The 15354-nt window shown below is 37.9% G+C and overlaps 1 protein-coding gene across 2 annotated transcripts in view; it reads right to left on the reverse strand.

The window, feature by feature from the left end:
- Nucleotides 1-575: 575 nt before the first annotated feature.
- emp2 (epithelial membrane protein 2) overlaps nt 576-15354 on the reverse strand; it is a 37161-nt gene continuing 22382 nt past the window's right edge. The window contains exons 2-5 of one of the 2 annotated variants that reach the window (XM_057817674.1): nt 9232-9470; nt 5323-5431; nt 5098-5238; nt 576-2673 (exon numbers count right to left, since the gene is read on the reverse strand). In XM_057817674.1, coding sequence (XP_057673657.1) covers nt 2504-2673; nt 5098-5238; nt 5323-5431; nt 9232-9309 — 498 coding nt within the window. In that variant the 5' untranslated portion in view covers nt 9310-9470 and the 3' untranslated portion in view covers nt 576-2503. The remainder of the gene's footprint in view (nt 2674-5097; nt 5239-5322; nt 5432-9231; nt 9471-15354) is intronic. The other variant, XM_057817673.1, reaches the window with a different exon arrangement.

Below are 15354 nucleotides of genomic sequence, written 5' to 3' on the forward strand. Positions count from 1 at the left end.
TGCTTTTTGGTGTAATATGAACTTTAAATGCTGAATCAGTTTTTAATGTACATGTGTAGAACATAAACCAAGCTGTTCTCATATATGCAAAAATAGGACTCTGAACCCTATGTACATTTTCACAACAACACTGTTTCTTCTCAAAGATCATATCCAAGACTTACTAAAAAGAATGGTTAATCTATAAATATTTGTAAAACCTTTTGAGAAACATTGTGGGTCATTTTTCTTATAGGGTGACATTTTTGTCCCCAGTATGAATTAAGTTGGACCAATACTCATTGAACTTATTATTTTGTGTATTATCAATTGCCATCTATTATAAAATCATGGGTACAGGCTCCTAAATTCTTTTTTTATTTTATTTTATTTACTTGTGGTAAGTGGTTGTTGTGGAATTTTGTAAAACATGAATGGTAGTCACTGAAATATGATTTCATATTATTTGCCTCAAAAAGAGTGACACACCAAAAATAAGAAAGTGGTGGCTCCTGTGCCATGGTTAATGGAGAGGCTCACCATAGAAGGGTATGCTGATTTTTGAATACTCGGCTATTGACTCTTGGATTGATATTTATTGAGATTTTTGTGTTTTAAAATTAAATGTAATTCCATGACACAGACATAGGCAGCAGATTGCCTTGCACAGAGGAGACTTTAAAGGCCACTGTACACTCTCCTGAAGCGTGTCCACACCAAACCCTTACAAACAGAACAGCCTGGATACGGTCCCATAACCTCTTGCAGCAAATGCACCTGCAGTTACATGACTCTGCCAAAAGACAGCATATTTAATTTTACAGGATTTTATGAACCTTATTAACTATGTTACACTAATAATTGAAACAAATATGCAAAAACATTCCTAATTCAAGTTTATGTTGTCATTTAAATCCAAAACATTACAGCATATCATTGGTTTGAGTGGTTCACCATTTCACCAACAGATGCAAAAGCATAGCAAAGACAACATGTTCAAATTCCATCACATCACTACACTTCTTATATGTTATGGTTAACATAATATCTTCTACTTTTTTTGTATTATTAGTATAGACATTAGTATATAGTCAGCAATTGTCTCGACTATACATACACAGCAAATACAGTGTATCACAAAAGTGAGTACACCCCTCGCATTTTTGCAGATATTTAAGTATATTTTTTTCATGGGAAAACACTGACAAAATGACACTTTGACTCAATGAAAAGTAGTCTGTGTGCAGTTTATATAATAGAGTTAATTTATTTTCCCCTCAAAATAACTAAAAATATAGCCATTAATATCTGAACCCCTGGCAACAAAAGTGAGTACACCCCTTAGAAACTACGTACATCCCTAAATGTCCAAATTGAGTACTGCTTGTCATTTTCCCTCCAAAATGTCATGTGACTCGTTACAGGAGTGCTGTCAGCATTGCTACAGAGAATGAAGAGGTGGGGGGTCAGCCTGTTAGTGCTCAGACCATACGCCGCACTCTACATCAAATTGGTGTGCATGGCTGTCACCCCAGGAGGAAGCCTCTTCTAAAGACGGTACACAAGAAAACCCAGACTATAGGACATGGTTCCAGTAATCCATGTGCTTTGTTGACATGTCTTCAGCAAACTGTTTGCGAGCAAACTGTTGGAAGATATACTGGTACTTAAATATCTGCAGAAATGCGAGGGGTGTACTCACTTTTGTGATACACTCTATGTACAACTTTTATTTGTTAATAATCTTTAAAAAAAAAAAAAAAAAAAGTGTGGTCCCAGCAAGACAAAGCCCCCCACCCCTTTTATTTTGTATTTAATCATGTTTCACACAAAGTGTTGCTCATGACAAACATATACACAAGGCATTAAAAAAGAAAAGAGGTAACGCAGATGTGGGGAGCCATCTGCCATTGGTTCAAGCATAAAAGGGTAAATAATGGCAAGTACTTCCTTGTATTTTAAAAGTTGGAAAATTTTCAACAACAAAAATTTCTAGTCATTTGTTTTTCAGATTTTAATAGCTTTGATGACCAGGATACAGTACACAAATTAAAGATATCTTCTCATGAACACAAGGGGGCATCGGTTACTAAAGATTTTCTTCCTCTGCTATAGTTGTGTAAAACAGATCATGATCATTTTCATGGAGATGCTCACCCAGATTTGATGCAAATAAACCTTTGTCGGAGCTGTAGGCAAATCGGGTAATACTTGTCCAACTTGAAATGCAAATTGAACAAATATGACTCTGCCTCACCACCATTAGTTTATGCTTCAAAATGTTTGCAGAATGTAATTCATCAGACAATCCAGTGAGATTTACTCCAGAAACAAATATTGCATTCCGAGAGGACGTTATAGCAATATTTTAATCTGCATGTGTGTTGAAGTGGTGGGGGATAATGGCATTTAAATTGCCTGTACATTGTATTTTTATATGAGTGTACAGCGCAATTGTCTTCTCGGGTATTAGTTGTACATCCAAGGATTTATGCTGATATACTGTATGCCCATTAGTTAACATCTACTTGCGTTTTCTAAGCACCAGATACATGAGGCCACTGATTAGAGTCATTGGGAAGCTGACCCAGGCCAAAATATAGGAGGATCCGTACGAGCCCTCGTGGAGACTGATATGGTGGAAGGACTTGTTCTGAGCTGTGTAAATGGAGGCTGCTATCATCACGCACACAGCTGGAGGGAGAAAAAAAATAAAGAGTGGGAATTAGTTTATATCACATTTGTTATGTCAATGTCAACATCATCATGTATCGGTTTTAGCCGTAATTGTGAGTATGCTTTACAACAACAAAATCAAGAAGCACAAACGTTTTTAGAAAAACGTTTTTCAAAAACCTCTCCATACATTTTGAGTGGCCCATTTCATTTTCAATTGCACATTAATCGCCCAGAAAAACATTTTATTCACTACTATTGATTTTCAACTCTGGCCTGCAAATAATTTCCATTGGTGGTCATTATTTTTGAAACAAAACAAAAAAAAAAATCTTCCACTAGCAGCCCCAAAATCGTCAGAAAGTGACGCAAAATCTACAGAAAGTACTCATTAGTGTTGAAAAGTTGTGCTTTGCCACATTTTTGGTATGTTGTGCTGTGTTAACCCTCTAAGGTCTGGGGATGCGCTGGCGGGTCCTGTGAGTACGCCGTCGTAAAAGCCTTGTAAATTGGTGATTACATCACCCACGCGCTTGCGGTACTCCTCATTCGAAAGTGCAGAAGTGGAGATTCACCCTCGTTTTTACTTGAAGTCAATAGACCACGTAAAACGGGATATAATGCCCTTTGAGTTTTATTGCCCTGATAAAGAAGCATTAAAACACTACATGGACCAGACTTGTAATTTTTAAAAGATAAATGTGAGTTTGTATATTGTGACTAAATATGGCCATCTAGTGTATTTGTTGAGCTAAACATAATGTTTGAATAGTTTGACCAAAGTCTGAGTATTATTTTGTATAGCTATTTTGATTGGGAATGCCAGTTCTCTTTGCATTGAGCGCTTTTCTTTTTGTGAACATTATTTTTTTTTAGTAAAAGGAATATTATTTTTGTTGTGCTTTCAGTAAATCACAGGTGTCAAACCGATTCCAGAAAGGGCCAAGTCGGTGCAGGTTTGCTTTCCAACCAATGAAGAGGACACCTTTTCACCAATCAGATCTTTTACATGTGAAATCAGTAACTTTGTCAGGTGCTGCTAGTTTCAGCAGGAAGTTCATTGGTTAAACTCTCTGTGCGGTATCAGTTGGAACAAAATCCAGCACCCACTTGGCCCTTTCTGGAATCGGTTTGACACCTGTGCAGTAAATGATACTGTAGCGACTTAACTGTTCGGCCCAAATGCATGATGGGAAGTTGGGTAACCATGACTGTCAGTGGTGACTGCAAATTGTATATCTTCTCTGTTTTGTGTTCAATACAGGGTGTTAAGAAAAAGATCATCTGTCACTTTTCCCCACGGCGTTCGCTACAATAGATATAATTGTTGTGGAAGAGATGCCAAAGCTTTTGCCAATAAATAACGCGGCCACAATGAATGCCTGTTTCCACTCCACTCGCTTGTCTCTGCCTCTTAGCTCTCAATATACATAAAACGGCGCCATTGTAGTCTATTTGCGGCAATGCGTGAGTGGGTCGTTCCGCGCATGCGTTAAATATTTTAACGTGATTAATTAAAAAAATTAATTACTGCCCGTTAACGCAATAAATTTGACAGCCCTAGTTTATTTCCATATTTTTGTCATTTCTTGTCCTTTTTCCTACCAGAAAGCACTGGGGAGAACTACATATCCCATGATTATATTCTGACGTCACACCGAAAATGATGACTGTTACAAATGAAGTCGATGGCGTGTGTTGAGAGAGAAGGAAGAGAAGAAGGCTTGCGTATAAATGACCGTGATTAGGAGTAATGCGCGTTTGCACGAGCGACTTTAAATTTTGCTTCATTTTAACAACTTGATGACTCAGATGTGTCATCTTCTTTGGATAAGCCGGAGAGTGACAACGGTTAAAAAAATATGTGTGTTCGAGAAGCTTGGATATCATTTTGAGGCCCAGAATAGAATAGGTGAGGGGAAAAAAAACAAACCTCACCAGAAAATTACCTCCACACATTTTTTGTGTTGGATGGCATAATTTTATATTATATTTTCACTATTTTCCATGGAGTCTATAGCAGCAAAAAAAAAAAAAAACGCCTCTGACCATACCTGGTGTTTCTGTTGAATCATCAAATATCACATTATTTGGTCTCATTTTTTTCTGTTGAATGTTCATCCTAACAAGTTGAATAAATATGATCAAGCTTCAAAACAGTTCGTTGAGCATGTTCGGTTGTCAATAAGACATCAATATATCAAATTTTGCCAAGCAAATTTCAGATTCTTTTGTCTCCATGAGCCCAAAATAATGATATAATTGGTCATCAGAGTGAAGAAAACAACCGTTTTGGAAGGTTATGTTGTCCTGAAAAAAAGGGACCCAGCTAGGCCATTGTGATCAATTATTTCCTTGAAATATAAAGGCACATCAAAGGCACGCAAAACTGATCGTATGTTACAATTTTCTAACAATGTCTTTGTTTTTTTGTTCACTTACAAGCTAACAGCTGAATAATGGCTGTAAAGACAAATCTCTCTCCTTGCTTGAGCCTGAAGAGCTGGAGAATGAAGACGAAGAAACTGATGCAGCACAAAATGGTGGCCAGGATCATGGTGGCCTGGACCGTCTGCAGGTAGGCTAAGGGCAGTAAGGAACCAAAAACGGTTTGTAAATTTCTCATTACATACACACGCACTAAATGCATACAGAGCAGTTTTCAACCTGCATCAGGAGTGTGGCTCCTTGCAATAGGAAAGCAAGTGTTGTTGCAAGTGTACCAGAGGTCCGAGTAGAGTACATCCCGTCCTGGTGGTGACACCAACCACCACGCCTGTAACACAGCAGTGAGTGTCAAATCAAAACAATCATTTATGCAATGATTTTTTCAAATTATGGTTTCTAAATCACTTATAGTGAAGTGGACATCCCTTCAATTTGGTGCAGGCAATGTGGGTTGACTTCCCATTCGGTATCAGTGTGAATGTGATTGTGATTGGTTGTTTGTCGCCATGTGCGTTATTATTGACTAGCGAGCAGTCAAAAGTTTCAAAGAGTACTGAAGTATCGATACTGAAATGTTACTTTCAGATATGATATTGCAAAAGTATCAATATTCTGTTATTGATTTGTTTTTGTACAAAAACAGGTCACCAGAAATTTCTTGTAAAAAAAAAATAGGAAAGAAAGAAATTTCTTGTCATAGGGTAAATTTAATTTTGCAAAACTCTTGATAGTAATTAGGGTTGCCGACTCCCTGGGAAAAAAATCAGAGAGACGTCATTGGTAGAGCCGGCTGGCCTGATAACCGTCACCCTTCAATTATTATTTTGTATGTTAAAAGTTTTTTTTAATTATTATTATTATAATTACAATATTATAATAATTTTACTCAAAGCTGAATTAATTGTGGACGTATTTGAGTGATATAAGCACGTGAAAAACAATAATTATCAGCAATGTATTTTTAATACAAAAAAATACTAGAATAAAATTAACCAATAGTATATGTCATTCTAAATTTCTCTATAATTTAACCTTATAGGTCATGGGTCTGCAAGTGAGGTCCTCGAGAGCTGCTATCCAGCTTGTTTTCCATGTCTCCCTTCTTGAACACACCTGAATCAAATGATCAGCTCATCAGCAAGCTCTGCAGGAGCCTGATAACGATCTTGATTATTTGATTCAGGTTTGTTAAGGGAGGGAGACATGGAAAAAGAGCTGGAAACCGGCTCTCGAGGGCCGGACTTGCAGACCCCTGATATAGGTTCTGAGTCTTTTCTGTGTGTGTGTAAGCGTTTTTGGCTGTCTTTAAGTACTTTCCTAAATGTGCAAACAAGCTCCAATGTTTTTTTTCTTTCTTTTTTTCTTTCTTTTAATCAATTTAGATGCGTTTGAAGTTCCCTCAGAAATAACGCTTTCGCAAATGATCACGCCAAATATAATGTGGAAATGCAAACGAAATTGCCAGAATACAAAAATCTAATTTGAATAGTCAAAATAAAGTACACAGAGAAGAACAAGAAAACAAATTTTGACCATACTTTTTAATCGCGCTTCACTCAAACCTCTTTTCTCCCACCCTGTCATGTTTTCTTCAGTTTTCCTCATGGCAGTTGCAGTACCTCCTCGACCAATGAGATGAGCGGGATTGTCATTGTTCTGTCAGCTCATTGGTCAGAAAGCAGGATAGGCGGGGGAATGCGTTCCCCTACATATTCTTGTAAAGCGCCATAACAGTATTTGTTCGTTCTACAAATAAAACACTATTTTCAATAATATGGGACAAAGCGTGTCCCTTGTAGGCTTAATATGGGATGCGTACTTTTGTTTTGAATACAGGATGATTCCGTTTTTAAAGGGATGGTTGGCAACCCTAATAGTAATAGCTAACCCTCTTCGTAACACTAACATCAACCACGCCCCTGTCCTCCTGGCAAGTGGTCTACAGCGTTCTATATTCACAACACTGACTGACCTTAAAGGGATCCTCTGTTTTTAAGCCAAGTAATTCTTAAAAGATACATGTTAGTATGAGTTATAATAAATTGATATTAAAACCCCTCTTAAAGTTTTTGTTTTAATAAAGTTTGTAAAATTATTTTAAGTGATAGGTCGCCATTCTTGTTACGTCGCAGTGCGTGACGTCACTGGTCCCGTTGCAGAAATCCCAGCGCGTCACTCGTTAGCTTTCCCAACATATCGTCAGTTCTAATCTTCCTATTTGAACCAGATCTGAAAAGTGAAGAGCAGGACAGCACTGTTGGTCGTTCACAAGACGAGCTTCAGCGAAAAATGCGTGCAGCAAATACCTGGTAAGACAAAAGCTGGGCAAAACTGGTGATGCGAGAGAGTCCTGTTGGGAAGTCCGGTTGGGAGCGAGAGTGTATGCTGTCCGGTTTTATTAGCAGATATTCAAGGTAAGCATATTGCGTTTTCAAACTTATCCCAATATAATTATATAGATTGTTAGCATCCAGAGCTGTCGTGTGCTTACAGTACAGGCCAAAGAGCACACCTTGTGTAATCCATGTCTTATACATTGTAACGCGTGGTAGCTAGGATACATGTATAAAAGTACCAAAAAGGGGAGAAGCTTCCACTTATGCACATTTATTCACAAAAAATAATATTTCCACCTTGACCACTTTTCACTCGGGAGCTCAGCAGTACGCAAACACGCGTTCTCTGACTAACTCTTAACATTGTTGTAAGGTCCACGTCAGAGTCACTGTCGTCACTGTAGCGTGCCATAGTGCTTTAATTATTTAGTATGATTTGGGGAAAACTCCCACGAAGAATAGTCAACAAAAAAGATAGCAATAGTAATCCAAATCTGCGTTTTTTTTTTTTACTCACTCGAAGATCCAGGAATTAGACCGATACCATGGCAATGTCGCAGCCGCGATCAGGCCGTCGATTCCACAAAATAGACTGATCCGAAAAGCCGCTGTGGGACCGACGAATCAAAAAAATGGACAGATCCGAAACCAATATTGCAGACGCGTCGGATCCAGAAAATAGACGGATCCCTTACCTGACTGAGGATCCAGGAAAAATGTTCGGGCGCTAGTTGTAACGCGTGGTGGGTAGGATGCGTGCATACAGGGACCAAAAAGGGGGAGAAGCTTCCACTTGTGCACATTTATTCAGTAAAAATAATATTTCCACCTTGACCACTCACTTCACTCCCCTTGTTTCCATTTGATTGGAAATTGCATCCAAAAGCAGCACATCGTGGCATTTTACTTTGCGAGTTTAGGCAGCAATAAGCAATAGTTGAACACGCAAGATACCAATGACGTCATCACTGCGAGCCCGCAAACCATGGCGCCAACTAACGGTCAAAATATGGACTAAATATTATAAAATATTGCCATTGAGTTAACATTTTATGTGTTTCTAACAACATATTTTAGTACAAGAGAACAATTGTGGTTTATTAGAGCCTACATTTAAGTTAGAGGATCACTTTAACAACGCCTCCGTTAACAAGGCGTCAAAATAAAGTTATTCAGCAAATGGTTTTTGAGCACCAGAATATAGTGGATATTGGGAAAGTGCAAATCTGCGAGATGTTTATGAAAATTATTACTCGTGTGTTATCATTTACAGTTTGTTGTAATATTTTTTAGGAACATGATCGTTAGCGCTTTGTTGTTACATATGTACACGCCCCTCACACACCCCGGTCTTGCAAGCCGCAGAGATTGGATATATTTGCATTTTCCTCGTTGAACATTTAGCGGCATCAATGACAGCTAGACTTCAAACTGATTGGACGTTTACTCGTAATGAACTCAGTTAGAGAGGTTTTGATTTCATATTTAAGATTCACATGATTGGACGTCTATCATCGTCAAAGGCACCGAAAAAGTTCATTTAAAAAATAACACTTAATTTTTTTTTTTTTAATGCGGTATTGAAAATGGTATCAAGTTATGCGTTTATTTGTTTTTTCAGTATCGTGACAGCAGTAGTCCAGAGTGGATGGATGGGTGTTTTGGAATTGTAGTTTGTGTTATTAAGCCAATAATAAAGAATAACATATCGTATATATAATAACATGTGTACATGTCTTCTGCTAGCACCTTGAATAAATGGCCCTGAGCTCTACAATGGAGTGGTACTTACGTTGTGTATGGTTGCAACAAAGAGGAGAACGGCTGCAGCCAAATGGAAAAGGATGATGAGGACTAAGATGATCAACATGTCTGCCCCCTCTCTTTGGCTAACTAGGTGATAGTGGCAGATAGTTGGCGGGACGCTTTTGTAACACTCGGTCCGACTGGTGGCGTTTTCCTCCGTTTATGCTGGAGGTCAAGTTTGTAGACTGGCAGTCAAGCTCGATCGAACCCTTACATTAAAGAAGTCTGGAACAACAAACATGCAACACAAACAAAACATGGTTAATCTTTTGATTGCATCACAGGTGACATAGAATATTATGTTCACATGAGTTCAGAATACAAGTTGATAATAATAATAATAATTAGTGTTGTCTAGATCACATATTTTTGCACCCGAATTCGACCCCATTAGAGCAAGAGAGAGGGAGTTTGCTGCTAGAATGAACCAATAACTTTACAAAGCGTCGAGAGTTAGATTGTTGTTGTTTTTTTTGTTAGATCCAGTGTGCCTCCATCAGAGGTTAGTAAATGAAGCAGACTGTATTGTTTGTTGATGAGACGTTACTACTTAGCAAAGAGCGCGAAGCTAGTTAGTGATTGTGCCAATCGGTTAATCAGGTTCTTAAGTGTCTGTTTGTATTGTGTTTTGGAGAAGCATATTAGCACTTGTGTTATTGTTAGATATTAAATTTGTCTCATTTCTTTTTATTACGAAACCACACACATAAACCCATTCATATAACAGTATTGCGCCTCCTTTCGACACAAGCTCCCATTTAAACTGTAAATTGTCATACAAGAGAGAGCGCTTTGAAATTGGATTTGAATTTTATTTATGAACAACTGTTTGATAAAGAAAACTGATTCATTACAGTCTGCCTCCTCCTTACTGGATTTTGTTATTTAATTTGTTCCAAGAAAATAAATAAGTCATTGACACAATTTATATCAGCGCTTTGCCCACAAGATAAAAAATTTCAATCAGCAGTACTTTTTTAAAAATTTGAATGCAGAGGACTTTTGTCTTATTTTTTCTACTGAGATTTTTTTTTAATGTTTTATACTCAGAACCTTTATTAAAAACAGTACAGTCTTAGACTACAGTTAGGTCAGGAAGCAATAATAAAACATTATTTTTGATGGAAATGGTCATCCATTTTGTCTTCATTGGTACTTACAACATGCCTAAAACAACTTCAATTTAAATTCTGAAGGTAATATAAAAAAGTTTATCCGACTAATCATTTAATTAATTGGCCACTTAATCGATTATAAAAATAATCGTTAGTTGCAGCCCCACTGTGACCGAGTATACAAGTGCAGAGGTACAAAAAGTATGTGCCTATTTTCTCATCTATTTTTTACCTGTTTTGAGAGCATCCGCTTTTATGTGGTCTGCGTGAGTGGAGTGACTGATGTCATATCAATCACATGACAGCTGCGCTTGTTTTTTGTGTTTAATTATTTTCCCCATTATCAGAGGTTTAACAAATATGTGATTTGCATACTTAATTACTTTGTGCAACCATCTTTCACATGATTCGTTTATACTATGTGTTGACTATTGCTTTAATTTTGATATACAAAACAATTGAAATAAAAGAAACACAAATGTTCACCTCCTGAAGGTTTAATGGCTTGGTGAAAAATTCTCAGTATATTCAACCCCTGTATGGTGTTCTGTGAGACCTGTTTTTCCCATTACAGACAACAGAGGTCAGGGCCCGAACACCCTACAAGGGTTAATAATTTTGTACATGCAGGAAATCGTATTTATACGCACATCTATCTTCCAATAAGCTATGTGAAAGTATTTACCGAATTTTTTTATGTGAGTTAAACACGCCCACCTCCATACTAATCTAGCTTCCACCTTTAAAGTAATTAAGTCTTAAAGTCTGGCGTTGAAGATCTATTCAAAATGCACAGTTGAAGTGTTTAAACGTCTGTGAACAATTACAAACGCAGCTTTCTATATAGAACTCTAGGAATTACAGGGTTGATGAGGAACTGAGTGAAATATGTGCAGGGGCCTGAGTCTCTCTTCAATGCATATAAATTATAATTTGAGTAAGCCTGTTGTGTTATTGTGAACGACTTTACACAAAGGCATTAGGATTTCAGTGTTTAAAAAAAAACAAGAGGGTACCTTTCATTCAAACCATAAAATAATGTAACAGGATACTAGCAAATAACACATTAAGGTAAATGGTTGTAAAGCTTGGTTGGATTGTGACTAATGGTGTTTTGGCCATCTGAAATTCGACAGCCATACCAGCCGATCTACCATTTGTCCCCTGCAGCTGACATGTTTTCAACTGACTCACATGAATTTGAGCATATTTCCCCTATTTTGTTCTCTCTGTAATGCCTGCCTCTACTCAGGTTACACTCTAAGGTGGCTTTATATGCTTTGAAAATTAAATGCTAAAACTCCTCACTGAACCTAAAACCAGCCTGAAGCCTTTGTTGCTGCTTAAATGTTTCCAATAACCCGCCTCAGGAAATCTGTCAAGCCAAATCTTTCCTGACCTATTTTCAATAATTTCTTATAACACATTTCATTTTCTTGGCCTTTTGACATATTGTGAGATGCTGACTTACAGTGCTGGCCCATAGTATTGGCACCCCTGCAAATCTGTCAGATCATGCTCAATTTCTCCCAGAAAATGATTGTGATTACAAATGTTTTGGTAGTAATATCTTCATTTATTTTGCTTGCAATGAAAAAAAAAAAAATCATTTCAGACAAAACTCCAATAATGGGCCGGACAAATATATTGGCACCTTCAGACTAATACTTGCTAGCACAACCTTTAGACAAAACAACTGGTAACAACAGCTTCCGGTATCCATCAATTAGTTTCTTATAATGCTCTGCTGGAATTTTAGACCATTCTTCTTTGGCCAACTGCTCCAGGTCTCTGAGATTTGAAGGGTGCCTTATCCAAACTGCCATTTTCAGATCTCTCCACAGGTGGTCTATGGGATTCAGGTGTGGACTCAGTGCTGCCCACTTTAGAAGTCTCTAGTGCTTTCTCTCAAACCATTTTCTAGTGCTTTTGGAAGTGTGTTGTGGGTCATTGTCCTGCTGGAAGACCCATGACCTCCAAGGGAGACCCAGCTTTCTCACACTGGGCCCAACATTATGCTGCAAAATTTGTTGGTAGTCTTCAGACTTCATATGCCATGCACACGGTCAAGCAGTCCAGTGCCAGAGGCAGCAAAGCAACCCCAAAACATCAGGGAATCTCCACCATGTTTGACTGTGGGGACCGTGTTTTCTTCAAAGGCCTGTTTATTTATTTTTTTTTTTTTGTAAACTCTATATTGATGCCTTTTCCCAAAAAGCTCTACTTTTGTCTCACCTGACCAAAGAACATTTTTCCAAAACGTTTTTGGCTTTCTCCGGTAAGTTTTGGCAAACTCCAGCCTAGCTTTTTTATGTCTCTGGGTCAGAAGTGGGGGTCTTCCTGGGTATCTTCCTGAGTCCCTTTTCATTCAGACGCCAACGGATAGTACAGGTTGACACTTTTGTAGCCTTGAAGTGCAGGACAGCTTGAACTTGCTTGGATGCTACTCGAGGTTCTTTATCCACCATCCGCACAATCTTTCGTTGATATCTCTCGTCAATTTTTCTTTTCTGTCCATGTTCAGGGAGGTTAGACACAGCCACGGGCTTTACACTTATTGATGACACTACGCACGATAGACCCAGGAACATTCATGTCTTTGGAGATGGACTTGTAGCTTTGAAATTGCCCATGCTTCCTCACAATTTTGGTTCTCAAGTCCTCAGACAGTTTTTTGGTCTTTTTTTGGTTTTTTTTTTTTGGGGGGGGGGTCTTTCTTTTACCCATGCTCAATGTGGTACACACAAGGACACAGGACAATGGTTGAGTCAACTTTAATCCATTTTAACTGGCTGCAAGTGTTATTTATTATTTTAGTTATTGCCACCACGTGTTATGTGTCACAGGTAAGTAACAGGTGCTGTTAATTACACAAATTGAGAAGAATCACGTGATTTTTCAAAGGGTGCCAATACTTTTGCCTGGCCCATTTTTGGAGTTTTGTGTGAAATGAAAAATTTTTTTTTTCCATTTTCTTTTGTCTTTTTTCGTTGCAAGCGGAAAAAATGAAGATATTACGACCAGAGCATTTGTAATTGCAATCATTTTCTGGGAGAAATTGAGCATTATCTGACAGAATTGCAGGGGTGCCAAGACATTTGGTTAGCGCTGTATTTTACTTTCTCATGTAATTTTGATTATTTCATTCTTACAGGTTTTATTGCTACTTTTGTGACCATCATTTGTTTTTTGTTAGTCTTTACTACTTTTGTCACGATACTAAAATTTTCTATACCACACAAATAAAAAACACAGAACTATTATCATTATTTTAATAAACTCTTTCAGTGCAATTTAATTAATTTAATTTAATTTAATAAAATAATCATGTGGCTCTTAAAAATTAAAACTTTTTAAATGAGTTTATCACTAGTTGATATCCAATCCATTTGAACTGGGATAGTTGCAGAGAGTAAACTGTTGTGCTACTCCCAACCCACTCACTTCAAATGAATGGGACGTCTAGCGCTGTGACTAGCAGCCAATGTGTTAAAAAGTAAAATGTGTTCTTTCACTGGCCAAAATGCACCGTGCCACTAATTAGCTTATCACTAGTATATATCCAATCCATATGAACTAACATTCGCTGTCAGCCTTCCTACTTCAAACTGACTGGACGTCTAGCGCCTTCAATGGTAGTCAATCAGTTAACAAAGAAACATTACTATCAATAGCAATATCAAATTTGCCCACGGACAAAAAATATCTGGTGTCTTGTGGTCATGCAAAAACAAAAAAAAAGTACTTTGGCAATAAAATATTGTGTCTAGATACAATGCTCCAGTGTCATTACTTTGATACTTTTGACAACCCAAGTAATTACTGACTTTGTGAGCTCCATGTAAACCGCTCTGCCTTTGCTTTTTTTTTTTTTTTTTAATACATCGCTTTGAACAGTCCTCTGTCTGTACTGTGGTTTAAAGTTAAAGTTAAAAAAATGTATTAGCTGGGAATCACAATTAACAAAACACAAGACTATAATACACGCACACATGATTTAAATTTTGGTAGCTGCCACCCAAAGCGAACATTAAAAGAAGCCGAGTTGGCAGAAACACAGTTCTACACACACACGCATATACGCACACACACAAGCAAGCCAGGCAGACAGCAAAGGAATTGGCCCATTCTGCCAAAATGGAATTGTAGTAAAAACAGACTCCTTCTGCCGACAGGAAACAGGCCGCAATTTGTGGGAGCACATGTGGCTGTGAAAGTGCTGCCAGGAGATGGACTGACCCTGTTTGAGGTGGCAAGGGCAGGAAAACAGAGGGTTTATCATGAAATGTTGGTGCTATTCGGCTCTGAATTACGTGACTCCAGGTTCAGGGTTTAGACAGGAATGTAAACACCAACAGCTTTTTCTGAATGCAACATGATCACACAATAAACTGAGACAAAATCTTCATAAATAACCACTAAAATTGTTTGCGGGAACTTAGTGTATAGACCCTACCCACCGACGTCACAAAATCAGGTGCTCGCTGTATGGTTCCGCCCACTTGTCCGTCATTTTGTGTCTGTATTATCAATGGTCTCAATTGATCGAGCAATTTATAATGCATTTCATGGAAGACCCGGTGCTTTCGGATGCCGTAAACTCACTTGATGCGTTGCATAAAAGGCGTTATGTGGAAAAGCTTCAGTTTATCCATTCGCCAGATCCATATTTGATGCCTAAATCGATGTTTTTCGACCCACTGTCTCCGCCGTATTTGCCTGACATCTGCTAGCTACCCTGAACTGTACAACTATCTTGTCCACACAAAATCAGCCTATTCTCATGAAAGTTGTAAAACTTTAAGAGCTTGGAGGCTTATAAATACTTCGTTGCTGGTTGGGTGAAACAGGTCCTCGTCCACGAAAATTCGGCAGGAATCTATGTTGTGCTTGGAAAGGTGAGTTACGAAATTATCAATTCAAAATCTTTTGTTATTGCTAACATCCACTGTCAAGTCTAATGTATTTCATGTCGTTTGTCAATGGAGTTAGGG

Source organism: Corythoichthys intestinalis, chromosome 16 (assembly GCF_030265065.1).
Source record: "Corythoichthys intestinalis isolate RoL2023-P3 chromosome 16, ASM3026506v1, whole genome shotgun sequence".
Lineage (NCBI taxonomy): Eukaryota > Metazoa > Chordata > Actinopteri > Syngnathiformes > Syngnathidae > Corythoichthys > Corythoichthys intestinalis.